Here is a 15713-nt window from a genome sequence, read left to right as displayed (position 1 = left end):
TGCCCTCACTAGGAGACCTGATCCTCAAGAAGAAACCTGTGAGGAGCAGGAAGATAGAACTGATGAAGAGGTATCTCTTCTGACCAACATCTCCTCTTCATCTCCAGATGAAGAGTCATGCCTCATCTTCCATCCTTGGAGAATGATTTTAAGCAGTTTCAGGATCTGGTCAAGAAAATTGCTGACTTCTTGCAGATCCCTCGTGAGGTTAAAGCATCATAAGGTGCTTGACATCTTTCAGACAGTCTCATTTGCCCGCGTAGCCTTACCTGTCAATGTGGCCCTTCTGGACACACCTCATCTATTTCACCTACATGCAAGAAAGCAGATAAGAAATATTACTTTCCAGCAAAACACCTGAGGTTTTATTTTCTCATTACTCTCCTAACTCTTTGTGGTCAATGCAGTTAACAAATGAGGAAGGCAGCACCACACTAAATCTATGCCTGTGACAAAGATCAGAAGCGTTTAGACCTACTTGGTAGAAAATCTTATCAGCCTCTTACAATTTAGAATTGCCAAGTACTAGACATTAATGGTGAAATATCATAAATTACACCAAACTGAACTCTTTTTTTTGTTGACCGCTTACCGGCAGAGTGTAGAGAGCAATTACAGGCAATTTATTGCAGACAGCCAGCTGCCTTCCAGAACTTCACTACAAGCCTTACTCGGTGCTGCTGATACTGCTACCCGTTCAATCTCTATGGTGGTAATTGAGAGGGACTTCTGGCTCCAGATTTCCAAAAGAAGTCCAGAATACAGTGGAAGACTTCCCTTTCAGGGGGTCTAAACCAGAGGTCTCAAACTCAAATGACCACGAGGGCCACATGAGGACTAGTGCATTGAACCGAGGGCCACATCACTGACACACACCCCTTGCTGCCTCTGGCCCTGCCCCCACTCCACCCCTTCCATTAGACCCCACCTCTTCCCACCCCTTTCCTGCCCCATTCCAATCCCTTCCCCGAAATCCCCACCCCAGCACTGCCCCAGGGGGTGCAGAAAGGGTGCAGGGTGCAGCGGGGCTCAGGGCAGGGAGTTGGGGCGCAGGATGTGGCAGGGGGCTCAGGGCAGGGAGTTGGGGTGCAGGAGGGGTTCAGGGTGCAAGCTGCAGCCTGGCGCAGCTTACCTAAAGTGGCTCTGGGGTGGCAACGGTGCACATTGGGGCCAGGGCAGGCTCCCTCCCTGCCTACCTGCCTGCCTCGGCCCCGTGCTACTCCGTTCCAGGAAGCAGCTGGAACTGTGTCCCTGCAGCCCCTGGGGGAGGAGGAGGGGCTCAGGGTTCTGTGCATGCGCTGCTCTTGCTGCTCCTCTGGGTACCTCCCACGAAGCTCCCATTGGCTGTGGTTCCCTGTTCCCAGCCAATGGGAGCTGCGGGAGGCAGTGCCTAGAAGGAGGCAATGCAGGAGCCCTCTGCCTCCCGCCTCCTTCCCCCTTGTCCCCTGGACCAAAGGGGCGTGCTGCCAGTTGCTTCAGAGAGTGGGGCAGGACTCACAGCACCACAGGGGGCAATCCCGCGGGTAGGCAGAGGGGCGGCAGGGTGGGCAAGGGGAGCTTGGAGGGCCACATGCAAGAGCCTCGCAGGCCGCATGCGTGTTTGAGACCCATAGTCTAAACTGTTTTCAGATAGCATGGATGAATCTCTGAGCACGTTAAAGGACTCCAGGGTTAGTTTGTGTTCTCTTATAGGCAAGTGTATAGAGAAAGTTTAGCAAGACACAGATGGCTCAGAGATCCTGTGCAATTCCCAGCCTCCTAGAGGTTGTGTGAACCACATCAAAAGAGACTAAAATTCCAAAGACAGAAACCATCCACCTCTCAGCCTTTGACCTCATACCCTTCCAACTCGAAGTAGCAATTTGATGGGCAGGTTGAGGTCTTGAATGATCATCCTCACCCTTACCAGCTGCACCAATTCAGCTGTCTTCCTCCCTTCAGTGACCACCTTTTACCACTTCAGGCAGGCTTCAGAGTCGACCTCCAAAACCCACTTGTTTGTGGAGATAATCTCCCCGGAGTACGCCATCCATTTTACGACCCTTCCACCAACCAACTGCCCTGCCCAATGCCTCTTTAGGGACTCCTCTCATGAGAGCTTGCTTCATGAAGAAATGGACTCTCTTCTGTACTTGGTTACTATAGAACCAGTTCTCATGCAGCATAGAGGAAAGGGATTTTATTTAAGGTACTTCCTGGTACCAAAAAAAGAATGGCAGTTAGAGACCCATTCTAGATTTGAGGCTACTCAACACTTACATGAAAGCACCAAAATTCAAAATGGTGACATTTGCAGGTGATAATTCTGTCACTAGATCAAAGGAATTGGTTCTCAGCCCCTGACTTTCTAGATGCATATTTCCACATTGCGATCCACCCATCTCACAAATTATTCCTATATTTTACTATTGGCCAGGACAACTTTCAGAACAGGATGCTCCTTTTTGACCTGTCATCTGCCCTGAGGGTCTTTTTGAAGGTCATGTCAGTAGTAGTGGTTCGGCTCTGCAGGCAAGGTATTTCAGTGGCCTGTTATCTGGATGATTGGCTGCTGAAGGGTCACTTCATGGGTAACTTTTGAAGCCATAGATCTCTTCCTCAAATTGGGCCTACAATTGAACATTCAAAAATTCACTCTGAGCCATGTACAAAACTTGGAATTCATGGGAGCTCATCTCCATTTAGTAACAGCAAGAGCCAAAGCACTACACAGATTTGTGGCCCTTTCTGACATAGCAAGACAATCCAGCACAGCCCCCAAACCTTTGTTTTATATCAACTGGCAGGGAGGATCAAGATCCTCCTCCCTCTGTGCAGAGGCTGTCAAGCTTTGTAACTTGTGTATACGCAAGCAGGTCGTTGTCTTCCAGGGGTTCAGGATGTGATCACAGATACATTTAGCAGGCACTTCTTCCAATATTACAAGAGGGAAATAATTTCAGCATCCCCCAGATAGACTTGTTTGCCACAGTGATAAACCAGAAATGTGCCCAGTTTTGCTCCAGAGGCAGGCTGGTTCACCGATCCCTGAGGGTTGCCTTTCACCTTCATTAGTTGTCTGATCACCTCAGTGCGTTCCCACTGACTCCTCTAATAGCCAAAGTTCTACTGAAAATAAAAAGATAAAGCCAGAGTTATCCTAATATTTCCAAGCTGGCCCTGACACACATGGTTTCCTTACATAATACAGCTGGTCGTTTGCTCACTGATCACTCTGAGGCCAATCTTCATCTCCTCTTCCAGGAAGGCAGAAAGATCCTACATCCCAACCTCGAAGTTCTTAATCTCAAAGCATGGTTGATTGATGATTCACAGGATTAGAGACAACCTGCTCTGAGGAGGTAAGAATAATAGTATTACACAGCAGAAAATGATCTACTACCCATACTCTTAAAAATGGACAAGACTTGTCTGTTGGTGCGACCTCAAATGTATTCCACTGACAACCTCATTGCTGCCAGATATACTGATCTGTGTCCTAGCTCTAAAAAGTTTAGGGCTGTCGCTGAGCTTCATTACTATCCACCTGGCAGCCATCATGGCTTTATATTCTCCAGCAGAGCGTTATTCCCACCCTTTATTCCTTCCTGTTTTGCTCACCCAATGACAGTGAGGTTCCTAGGGGGGCTCGGAAATCTTTCTGTCAGTCAAGCATCATACTCTGGTTTGGGGACTCAGTCTGGTTCTTAAATGCCTTACGAGGCCACCATTTAAACTGATGGCTGCCTGCTTGCTTCTCCATTTTTCAGTGAAAATGGCATTCTTGATGGCCATCATGTCAGCAATGACAAGTTGAGGAAATTAGAGCCATTATGGCATGCCCTCCTTTCACAGTATTTTTTAAGGATAAGGTCAAATTTCTACCTAACATTGTTGTGAGAGAACTGGATTTGATATAATCTGCCATCATCTTGTGCACTTAGCATCGCTTCTCTCCTCCCCGCACCTCCCATGGCAGTTAGAATCGAGGACACCATAGAGTCAGGAGAAAAATCTGGCCTTGCTTAGGCAGACAAAAAGAGCTGTAAGCTGCAGTTTTACTGACTGGGATAGATAAAGTGAAAAGGACAGAATCATGGTGGGAGAGGGAGGCAGGGGGTGGGGAGTGGAAAACTGACCTTGATTCTGGTTGTCTGTTTGTAAGATTATTACTTTTATTATTTATTATTTCTGAAGCTGCTTTGATAAGGATAATAATGAATTATTATTGGCTGTTGCGAAGGAAATAGCCTATTAGAGGCTATTATGAGTTATGTGCTTTGTCCGGAGAAAATCTATAGAGTTAATGAGAGAGCATGCTTCGGAGCAGTCTGAGCAAGCTTTTCTTTAGGCAAGGAGCTGATACCTAAACTTCCCAGCAACTGGACAGAAGGAAGGCCCCCAGAAGCCTGGTTGCTAATCACTCGAACCCATCTCGGTCTATATAAATGTTTGGGGTGTTCTGAACCTACCGTGTGTGTGTGCTTGAGACCTAATAAAAAAAGTAGTTTTATGTAAAGGCACTCTTGTTTTTATCAAGCATTTATCAGACCGAGGAAGGAACTGTGTCCCCAATGATTTATTCCTGACATGACCTGGAGAGAAACAGTTAAATTACCACTGCTTTGGGTTCTGAAAACTGTGGGTAACAGTTACCTCTTAATTCCATATTAATCAACCCATTCACCTGCCAGTCTTCCACCCTAAACGTCACCTAGATAAACAAGAGGCATTGTTGCACACCCTTGATGTCAGGAAAGCCCTGGCGTTCTGTCAGGATAGAACTCTAAACCCATCAGAAAGACCCAAAATTGTTTGTCTCACTTGCAGATAGATCAAAGGATCTGCAATCTCTAATCAAAGACTTTCCAAGTGGATATCTGACTGAATTAATTGCTACAAATCGCATAATATTCAAACAACTTTGGACATACGAACTCACTGTATGAAATTCATTTCCACTTCTATGGCATTTGTCAAAAAGCTGTCCATTACTGAAATATGTAAAGCTGCTTCTTGGGCTTCTGTGCATACATTTGCTGAAAACTGTGCAATAACTTGTGACTCTGCAGCAGAGTCAAACACCATATTGGAAGTACTTTCTTCTGTACTGGACTCGACTCCGAAGCCGTCGCCTCCTCCTTAAAGGGGGAGCTACTCAATAACCACCTAAAGTGGAGAACCCATAGGGACACTACTCGAAGAATAAGTGGTTTCTCACTCTGTGCAGTAACTGCATTTCTTCAAGATGTGGCCTCTATGGATGCTCCTTCACTCTCACTCCTCCGTCTGTGCTTTGGTGTTCTCTGCTGTAGGGCTTTGCTGTAGAGAAGGAACTGAGGGTGGTCCACCCATGCCATGCTATATAACAATGGCACAAGACTGACTAGTGTACATGCATGAGCTAAATGGACACTGCCTTGAGAAATTTCCAATCAAATGCACAGTGGGTGCAAATGCACCTAGGGTGGGTACCCATAGAGGGACACATCTTGAGGAACTACATTTACTGCACAGGGTGAGTAACCATTTCTTTTATACTGTATGAGAATTGTCCCAGTGAATATTTCCTTTTAGAAACTTTTAAAATTACTGCTGCTTAGTTACTGGAAGCTTCTGTCTTAGGTTGTGGTTGTGTTATCATATACAAGTAGACAGACCTCTGTACCCACGTATATCCATTGACTTTAGTGACTAACAGGAACAGGACCTATATATGCACTCTATATTTCTTCTATTATTCATATAATCATTCTAGTTTTAGGCAAAATTCATTCTATTATTTGAAGTTTGTCTGTTTACAGGTTCTGCTCTTCCCAATCCGTCTTCACACTTCCTTAGTTTGCTGGATGGTTTGCTTCAAAAGGATCCTCAAAAGAGGTAAAGTAGTCTAATCCAGGACAATTAATCACATATTATGTTTTCTCCTCTTCTGAAAAGCGATGACTATTGCAATACTGAATTTATGACATTTTGCAGATTACATCTGCAAGAAGATGTAACTGTCTGTTTTTTGAATATGTTGCAGTTAATTAATATTGTTCTTGTACAAAGATTTGTGCTGAGCGTTTTGATTAAATTACTCTAATAATCAGTACTAAACAAATAAACATCAGGATAATGGTACTGATGGCAATTTTAGAATCTTGTAAAATTTAAAATCAGTCCAAACTTATTTTGCAAGTGGGAGAAGAAAGCAGTTAAAATATCTATTTTACTGGGCTTGTGACTTATAAATGGTATGATTATTGTTACATAATAACAGGTTTGTCAGTTGCTGAGAAACTCATAGAATATTAAATCATGGTACTATACTGTAGTGCTGTTTCAGTATCTTTATTCTGTTGTATTACAAAGATTGAACTGGACAGACGTGTTACAGCATCCATTCTGGAAAGATGCTTTCAGCAGATATGATGATGATTCCGCAAATAGCCAGGACATAAGCTCAAGGTACAATATGTACAGTGAAAATAACATTTTATAATATAAGTAGACAAATATCCTTTTTACTATTAAAAAAAACAACAAAAAACTGTTTTCTGGTCGTCATTTGTTTTTATATTTTAATTTATAAAAATGTTTAAAAATTGTTATACTTTTATAGCACAAACGTATCTTGAATCTTGTCTCTTGAAACTTATCTATCACTGTTGTGAACACTAGTGCAAATATAAAAACATTGATTTTTTTGAAGTGTGTTAAGTAAATAGTATCTAACTAGCAGCAAAGAATCCTGTGCCGCCTTATAGACTAACAGACGTTTTGGAGCATGAGCTTTCATGCATCTGACGAAGTGGGTATTCACCCACGAAAACTCATGCTCCAATACGTCTGTTAGTCTATAAGGCGGCACAGGATTCTTTGTTCTTTGCTGCTTTTACAGATCCAGACTAACACAGCTACCCCTCTGATACTTAGTATCTAACTAGCATCTCTTATTAAACAGTGAAACCACAGAGTTGTTTGTATCTAGAGATACCAAGGACCCATTGGATACCCATAAAACTTCGAATGACATGTCATCCTCACGAACAGATAATAAGCAGCTTAAATCTTTCAAACTAGGTAAGATTATGTATTGCTAATATTGTCTCATTTCAGATGAGCGTGTTCTGTAAATCCGATCAGCCTTGTAATCCCAACAGTATGCCTGTTCCATACATTTTATTCCTTTTAATCTTTAAATAAATATGACTTACATGTTTTCATTTTGCTTTTAACAGAACATCCATCTGAGTTGCGGCCTAAAAGTGCACCTGATGGTGAATCAAATGAGTCCATATTTCTTCTGAGGTATGAAGAACTAAAGACCAATTTAAAAAAACAAGCTATAAAAGAGAGAATGTATGTAGTATCTTCTTAAATGTGTTATTTTTTTAATTAAAAGAGTGCAGGTTAGAATGCAGTATTTGTACACAAGCAGAGTGTCTCATGATTCTGTATGGAAAATTGTGTTTAGGTAGTTAGTATAAAGAAACCCTCAAGAGGAGATGTAGCCCACAATTTAAATATTGCTTTATTTTACTGTTTTTCATAGCAATATCTTGTAGTCTCTGGGCTATTTGGCTAAACAGGATTAGAAAAATTGAGGTTTATCCGTTGTTCATTAGTTGTATTCTTTTGTTGCTTTATGTATGCACAAATGCTCTTTGCCACTTAAGCAATTTTTAATTGCTTCTTAATAGGGTGGAGTGTTTTAAGCTTGCAGTTTCAGCCAGGCCAACATATAGTGCCTGCAAAGACCTGTCAGTTGTGCTGCACAGGCTCAGTCGCTATGTGTGCTATTTGTGCAATGTGCCACAGGAGTCATTAAATAAAAACTGAAATGATAAGTTTTAGTTAGTGGGGCCCTATTGTGTGTGTGTGTGTGTGTGTGTGTGTGTGTGTGTGTGTTTTCATTTGCCCCAAGGCAGGAGAGATGCATTTTTCATGTAAGAGGCTTAGTTTCTGTCCACATGAAGCAGAAACTTGATTGTTTCAGAAACAGCCTCCCTCACCATTCACTAATCTAGCAGAAAGATCTGTCCAAAGCAAGGATTACACTGGGGTAAAAATCCAAACACCTAGCTAGGTTAATCTACCAATAATGAGTTCAGCAGTGAATTTGTTTTTATCACAACACCCTGGTCTCCCCTTGTGTGTCCTCCTAATCTTCCTGGTGACTCTGTAAAAAATTTTATGAACAAGCAGTATTTTGAAAATGAAAAGAATGAATACAAAAATTATCAGAATACTTGTCAGTTTCAGTACTTCTCAGCTCTAAACAGCCAGCAGTGAGAATGGAAGAACAGTATAAAGTGAATTGCAATCCAGCAAGTTAACCCCCTTGAGATATTGTGTGGTGACTCATCACATTTAGGAGATGGGATTTTAATATGACTACATCCTTTGGTTTGGAGGGTTGATGGTGAGGATAAAAACCAAGCTATTATGGGAGATTTAAAAACAGGAAGTATACATTGGATTGATGGAACAAATATTGTCCCTGTCAGCCTTGACACTTTCCCCTCACGAATGGGAATTATGATTCATAGGTTCTAGGACTGGAAGGGACCTTGAGAGGTCATGCACTTCAGTCCCCTGCCCTCATGGCAGGACCAAATGCTGTCTAGACCACCCTGGATAGACATTTTTCTAACCTGCTCTTAAATATCTCCAGAGATGGAGATTCCGCAGCCTCCCTAGGCAGTTTATTCCAATGTTTAACCACCCTGACAGTTAAGAACTTTTTCCTAATCTCCAACCTAAACCTCCCTTGCTGCCGTTTAAGACCATTACTTCTTGTTCTGACCTTAGAGGCTAAGGTGAAAAAGTTTTCTCCCTCCTCCTTTTGACACCCTTTTAGATACCTGAAAACTGCTATCATGTCCCCTCTGTCTTCTCTTTTTTCCAAACTAAACAAACCCAATTCTTTCAGCCTTCCTTCGTAGGTCATGTTCTCAAGACCTTTAATCATCTTGTTGCTCTTCTCTGGACCCTCTCCAATTTCTCCACTTCTTTCTTGAAATGTGGTGCCCAGAACTGGACACAATACTCCAGCCGAGGCCTAACCAATGCAGAGTAGAGCAGAAGAATGACTTTTTGTGCCTTGCTCACAACATACCTGTTAATGCATCCCAGAATCATGTTTGCGTTTTTTGCAACAGCATCATACTGTTGACTCATTTAGCTTGTGGTCCACTATAACCCTAAGATCCCTTTCTGCTGTACTCATTCCTAGACAGTCTCTTCCCATTCTGTATGTGTGAAACTGATTGTTCCTTCCTAAGTGGAGCACTTTGCATTTGTCTTTGTTATACTTCATCCTGTTTACCTCAGACCATTTCTCCAATTTGTCCCGGTCATTTTGAATGATGACCCTGTCCTCCAAAGCAATTGCAGTCCCTTCCAGTCTGGTATCATCTGCAAACTTAATAATCTGTGTAGTTTCTATGCCAATGTCTAAGTCGTTGATGAAGATATTGAACAGAGCCAGTCCCAAACCAGACCCCTGCGGAACCCCACTTGTTACACCTTTCCAGCAGAATTGGGAACCATTAATAACTACTCTCTGAGTACGGTTATCTAGCCAGTTATACACCCACCTTATAGTAGCCCCATCTAAATTGTATTTGCCTAGCTTATTGTTAAGAATATCATGCGAGACTGTATCAAATGGCCTACTAAAGTCTAGGTATACCACATCCACCGCTTCTTCCTTATCCTCAAGACTCGTTATCCTATCAAAGAAAGCTATCAGATTTGTTCGACATAATTTGTTCTTTACAAATCCATGCTGACTATTCCCTATCACCTTACCACCTTCCAAATGTTTGCAGATGATTTCCTTAATTACTTGCTCCATTATCTTCACTGGCACAGAAGTTAAATCAAGTGGTCTCTAGTTTCCTGGGTTGTTTTTGTCTTCTTTTTTGTAGATGAGCACTATTTGCCCTTTTCCAGTCTTCTGGAATCTTTCCTGTCTCCCATGATTTTCCAAAGATGATAGCTAGAGGCTCAGATACCTCCTCTATTAACTCCTTGAGTATTCTAGGATGCATTTCATCAGGCCCTGGTGACTTGCAGGCATCTAACTTTTCTAAGTGATTTTTAACTTGTTCTTTTTTATTTTATCTTCTAAACCTACCCCCCTCCATTAGCATTCACTATGTTAGGCATTCCTTCAGACTTCTCATTGAAGACCGAAACAAAGAAGTCATTAAGCATCTCTGCCATTTCCAAGTTTCCTGTTACTGTTTCTCCCTCTTCACTAAGCAGTGGGCCTACCCTGTCCTTGGTCTTCCTCTTGCTTCTAATGTATTGATAAAAAGTTGTCTTGTTCCCCTTTATTTCTCTAGCTAGTTTGAGCTCATTTTGTGCCTTTGCCTTTCTAATCTTGATCCTGCATTCCTGTGTTTGCCTATATTCATCGTTTGTAATTTTGTCCTAGTTTCCATTTTTTATATGACTCTTTTTTATTTTTTTTTATTTTTTAGATCATGCAAGATCTCATGGTTAAGCCAAGGTGGTCTTGTGCCACATTTTCTATCTTTCCTACCTAGTGGAATAGCTTGCTTTTGGGCTCTTGGCCGTTTTTCAAAGGAATACTATTAACTCTCCTCAGTTATTTTTCCCCTCAATTGGACCATAGGACCTTACCTATCAGCTCTCTGAGCTTACCAAAATCCACCTTCCTGAAATGCATTGTCTCTATTTTGCTGTACTCCATTCTACCCTTCCTTAGAATTGTGAACTCTATGATTTCATGATCACTTTCACCCAAGCTGCCTTCTACTCTCAAATTCTCAACGAGTTCCTCCCTATTTGTTAAAATCAAGTCTAGAACAGCTTCCCCCCAGTAGCTTTTTCAACCTTCTAAAATAGAAAGTTGTCAGCAATGCAGTCTAAGAACTTATTAGATGGTCTGTGCCCCGCTGTGTTATTTTCCCAACATATATCTGAATAGTTGAAGTCCCCCATCACCACCAAACCTTGGGCTTTGGATGATTTTGTTAATGGCTTAAAAAAAGCCTCTTTCACCTGGTAAGGTGGCCTGTAGTAGACTCCTAGCATGACATCACCCTTGTTTTTTTACCCTTTTTAGCTTAACCCAGAGACTCTCAACACGTCCGTCTCCTATGTCCATCTCTACCTCAGTCCAAGTGTGTACATTTTTAATGTATAAGGCAACACCTCTTCCCTTTTTCCCTTGTCTGTCCTTCCAGAGCAAGCTATACCCATTCACACCAACATTCCAGTCATGTTTGGGAGGTCGAGGTTATGTGGAGGTTTCATAATCCAGAATAGTCTTGTAATACATGAAAGCTAATCAGCACTCTTCCTTTATTTTTGTAAAATGTCTTTCAGCTCTCGTCCCACTCCGAGGACTAGCACTGCAGTAGAAATGAATAGTGCTACTGCTGCCTTAACTCAGAATTCAGAACAAAGAACTTTATGCTTGACAAAGGTGAGAAGTATATTATTGTGAGAGAGCAATATTTCCATAGTTAATATTGCAACCTGGATTCCATTATAATGCCAACTTGCACTCCATTCCCCCTTGAAATTAAAAACAAAAAATCCCCAAACCTACATATTTGCAGAATTTTAAGATCAATTCTCAGGGCTGCTGTTAATTACACCAGGGGCCAAATTTGCCCCTGCACTAGCCCAAACTTTGGGAGCTCAGCGTCTCTTGCCCCTTAATTAAGAGAAATAAGAGATTGCCAGATGAAGACATAAATTAATTAAATAAAAAGGGTAATAAGGTTACTGTAGTATGTTACACAAACATCAGAAAACATTATAACCGGGAATGTTATAGTTAAAAAAAAAAAATCCAACATTGTGAAAATATATATAGAAAAGATAAGGTAATATAAAGAAAGTTTCAATATTGTTACAGCTGATAAATTAACTAAAAAAATCGTGCATGTGTGAAAACTAACAGTAGATATTTCAAGAACAGTGTTAACTCTGACCTGTAAGAGACAGGCAGCTCTCAAGAAATGTAATATTTCAAGTTCTGAGTTATAGAAAGATGATGTAACACGTGTTCAGCGGAAAGAGGACTAATGTATCTACTACAGTAACTAAATTCAGTTGCACCAGACTATATAAGCTGTATCTTTAAGCAAGAGTGGCAAATTTATAGAAATTTTGGTGGTGCCCCGAACCCACCCCCCACATGCCTAAGGCTCTGGGAGGGAGTTTGGGTTGGGGGAGGAGGTCTGGGGCTCAGGCCCTGGGCTGGGGCAGGGGATGGGGTGCAGACTCTGGGAGGGAGTTTGGGTGCAGAAGGGGTGAGAGGTTGGGCTCTGGGATGGAGTTTGGGTGGGGGAGAGGGTCTAGGGTATAGGCTCTGGGATGGAGTTTGATGCTGGATGCAGGCTCTGGGGGTGCAGGAGGGAGTGAGAGGTGCAGACTCTGGGGGAGAGTTTGGGGATGTGAGGGGGTGTGGAAGGAGGGGGTGCAGGCTCTGGGAAGGGGTGCAGAGGAAAGAGATGAGGGATGGGGCTTGGGATAAGCGATTTGGGCTGTGGGAAGGGGCGCAGGGATAGGGCAGAGGATTGGGGTGAGGGCTGTGGGCTGGAGATGAGGGGTTCATGATGCAGGAGGGGGCAGAGGGTTAGGGTGCAGGGGAATGAGAGCTCGGGCTGGGGATGAGGGGTTTGGGGTGTGGTAGGGGCTCAAGACTATGGCAGAGGATAGGGGTGAAGGGGGGTGAGGGCTCTGGGGTGGGGCAGGGCTGGGAATGAGTGTGGAGTGTAGGAAGGCTGCCCTGGGCCTGGGCCTGGGCCTGGGCCTGAGAGGAGGACTCCCCTCAGACCTCTCCGTGCTGACAGCGAGCTCTGGGGGAGAGGCCCCCCCAGCAGCACACTCACCCCACACCATTGTCACTGCACTAGCTCCTAGGGCCCCTCTCAAGTCCAGGAAGCCCCCTCACTCCCCTGTGGTGGGTGCCAGGGTGGGGGGTTTGCCATCACATGGTGCCTTCTCCCCTGCTGCTTGCCCCTCACAGTAGCCTCACTGGGGGTGAGGGATGGGGCTTCCCGTTGCCCAGCGTAGAGCAGTAGTAGTGACTGCAGGCTAGGGGCGGTCCTGTGCTGGTGGAGGGTCCTGCCGGAAAAGAGAAGTGTCCAAGGCAGAAGGGCATGGTAAGGCCAGCCTGCCCTGCCACTATTGGATGGGGGGCACTAGGACCCTGTGGCCGCAGTTGATGCCAGAAGTCAGCAGAGCGGGGCTGCAGGAGAGAGGCAGGTGTGCGGGGACAGCAAGTGGGGGCAGGGGTGGTTCCAGGCACTAGCTCAGTAAGGGCGTGCCTGGGGCGGCAAGCCACAGAGGGCGGCAGTCAGGCAGCCTTCAGTGGTGGCCATACCTGCATCCGCTGGTCCCATGAATTTGGTGGTAATTTGGCAGCGGGTACACCGAAGGCGCGGGACCAGCACATCACCCACAGAAATGCCGCCGAGGCTGTGTGAGCAGCGGAACGCCTGCATGCGTGCCACCAAAGGCAGCCTTGGCTGCCATGCTTGGGGCAGCAAAAAACAAAGAGCCGCTTCTGGATGTGGGACACTTGGGAGAGGTGCGTCGGGGCGGTAGGTGGGACGGGGAGAGTCCCAGCCCCAAACATTAGTGGAGCCCGCCCCCCCCCAGACCCTGAATATTGCTGGAACCCGGGCACTGCGGGGCCCAAAAAACTCGCTGCTCCGTCTTTAAGGTGTATTGCACACACTTCTTTCAATTTCAGAATACTAAGATTTTCATTAATGATGTACTATTGATATTGCAGAAAGATCTCTTTTTGTATCTATTACTGATATACAATTGATATACCTTATATTAAGCTATGTACAATTTCTAAAATACATTATAATACAAGTATAATGTGTTACCTTTATATTAGTCACTTTGTATAACATACAATAGTTATTAAACACAGTAGTGAGTAACTCCATTGCATAGGGAAAAAATAACTAAAAGTTACTCTTAAGGTTATTATTCAAATGTCTAATGTTAATTTTCACATGTAAATATTTCTTACAAAATATATAAATTGTAAGACTACTCATCTTCATAATTTTGTCTGACTTTTAAAAGTTAGGATTTTAAAGCTGTTATTTTCTTGATACTTATATTTTCTGACTATATTTTTTTAAATTTAAAGTGGCAGTTTTAACGTGTTTTTTTCCGTGAATAGTTTTGTTTTTTAAAACAAACACATAGCTATGTCTGAAATAATGTATTTTTTATCTATCAACCTCTGCTGCTCAAAAGGAATATGTTAATGTTTTAATTACAGATCATAAAACACAGCTGATAGTTGGTGGTAATTACTAGTGTATTGAGTAAACCTACTTTAGGGAGAGAATAATAGCTCCCATTTTCTCATAAATGTCATAAATGCAGTTTGAATAAAACTAAGTGATAAAATAAAAGGATTTAATTTAAATATGATTTTAGAGACAATGATATTAATTTAATCATTTATATAACTGTTGATTGTAAGTTCTCAACTTTCTTTTCCTTTTAAAAAGGCCAATACTATTGAAATCTTGGACTCTAATCCTTCAAAGATTTAAACACACTGAAAAGTACCCCTTTTGATTTATGTACTTGCTGGCTTGATGGTCCAGTGCCAAGATAGGGATATGGGTTCTGTCTTTTGCCCCACCACAGTTGAGAATCCCATTTCTGCAAAGCCATCCAGTATGACCTGCACATTTCCCAGAGTCACTACCCTTGATATCAGCATATCTCTTATTGCATGGGCTACTTAGATCACTGCAGCCCCCACAGTAGATTTGCCCACTCCAAATTGATGCCTGACTGATCAGTAGTTGTCTGGCATTGCAAGGTTCCACAGGGCTGCTCTCATGTTGGTATTCTTGTGCTTCAGGGCAGGGGAAAGCAAGTCACAAAGTTCCATGAAAGTGCTCTTATGCATGCGAAAGTTTTCGCAGCCACTGGGAATCGTCCCAGACTCACAACACTATGCGGTCCCACCAGTCTGTGCTTGTTTCCCGGGCCCAGAATCGGTGTTCCACGGCGTGAACCTTCCCCATTAACACCATGATGTGCACATTGCCGGGGCCTGTACTTTCTGAGAAGTCTGTGTACATGTCTATGTTCTCGTCACTGCGTTGCCGTCGCCTCCTCACCTGGTTGCTTTGGCAGGTTCTGGTTCCGCATATACTCCAGGATAATGCACGTGGTGTTTACAGTGCTCATAATTGCTGCTGTGATCTGAGCGGGCTCCATGATCCCAGTGCTATGGCGTCTGGGTTGAAAAAAGGCATGAAATGATTGTCTGCTCTGACAGAGGGAGGGGTGACTGATGACATGGCTTACAGGGAATTAAAGTCCACAAAGGGAGTGGCTTTGCATCAAAGGGAAACACAAGCAACTGTCACAGAGAATGGCCCCCTCAAGGACTGAACTCAACCCCCTGGGTTTAGCAGGCCGTTGATTTCATGGAGGGAGGGAGGAAGGAAGCAAATGAATACAAAACAAATCGGGTCTATTTCTTGTTTTGATCCACTCCATCTATCTTTCACATCTTTAGGCTAGCAGCAGACAGTGCAGTTCGACTGCTAGCCATCATCATCTCCTGGGTGCTCGGCAGAAGATTGGAATAATGTGACTGAATCATCCCTCTGTTTGCCCAGGCGCCCCGACTGACCTCACCGAGGTCGGCTAAAAGAGCACCCAGGAATACGACAACGATGGCTACCAGTCGTAATGCACCATCT

The 15713-nt window shown here is 43.5% G+C and overlaps 1 protein-coding gene across 1 annotated transcript in view; it reads left to right on the top strand.

The window, feature by feature from the left end:
- The window catches only part of ULK4 (unc-51 like kinase 4), a 467406-nt gene that overhangs the window by 21925 nt on the left and 429768 nt on the right, over positions 1-15713 (top strand). The window contains exons 8-12 of the mRNA XM_075062527.1: positions 5784-5859; positions 6337-6432; positions 6929-7047; positions 7206-7275; positions 11329-11428. Coding sequence (XP_074918628.1) covers positions 5784-5859; positions 6337-6432; positions 6929-7047; positions 7206-7275; positions 11329-11428 — 461 coding nt within the window. The remainder of the gene's footprint in view (positions 1-5783; positions 5860-6336; positions 6433-6928; positions 7048-7205; positions 7276-11328; positions 11429-15713) is intronic.

The sequence above is a fragment of the Chelonoidis abingdonii genome, chromosome 2 (assembly GCF_003597395.2).
Source record: "Chelonoidis abingdonii isolate Lonesome George chromosome 2, CheloAbing_2.0, whole genome shotgun sequence".
Classification (NCBI taxonomy): Eukaryota; Metazoa; Chordata; order Testudines; family Testudinidae; genus Chelonoidis; species Chelonoidis abingdonii.
The sequence above is the reverse complement of the archived record's forward strand: the minus strand, read 5'-3'. Positions and strand labels throughout refer to the sequence as shown.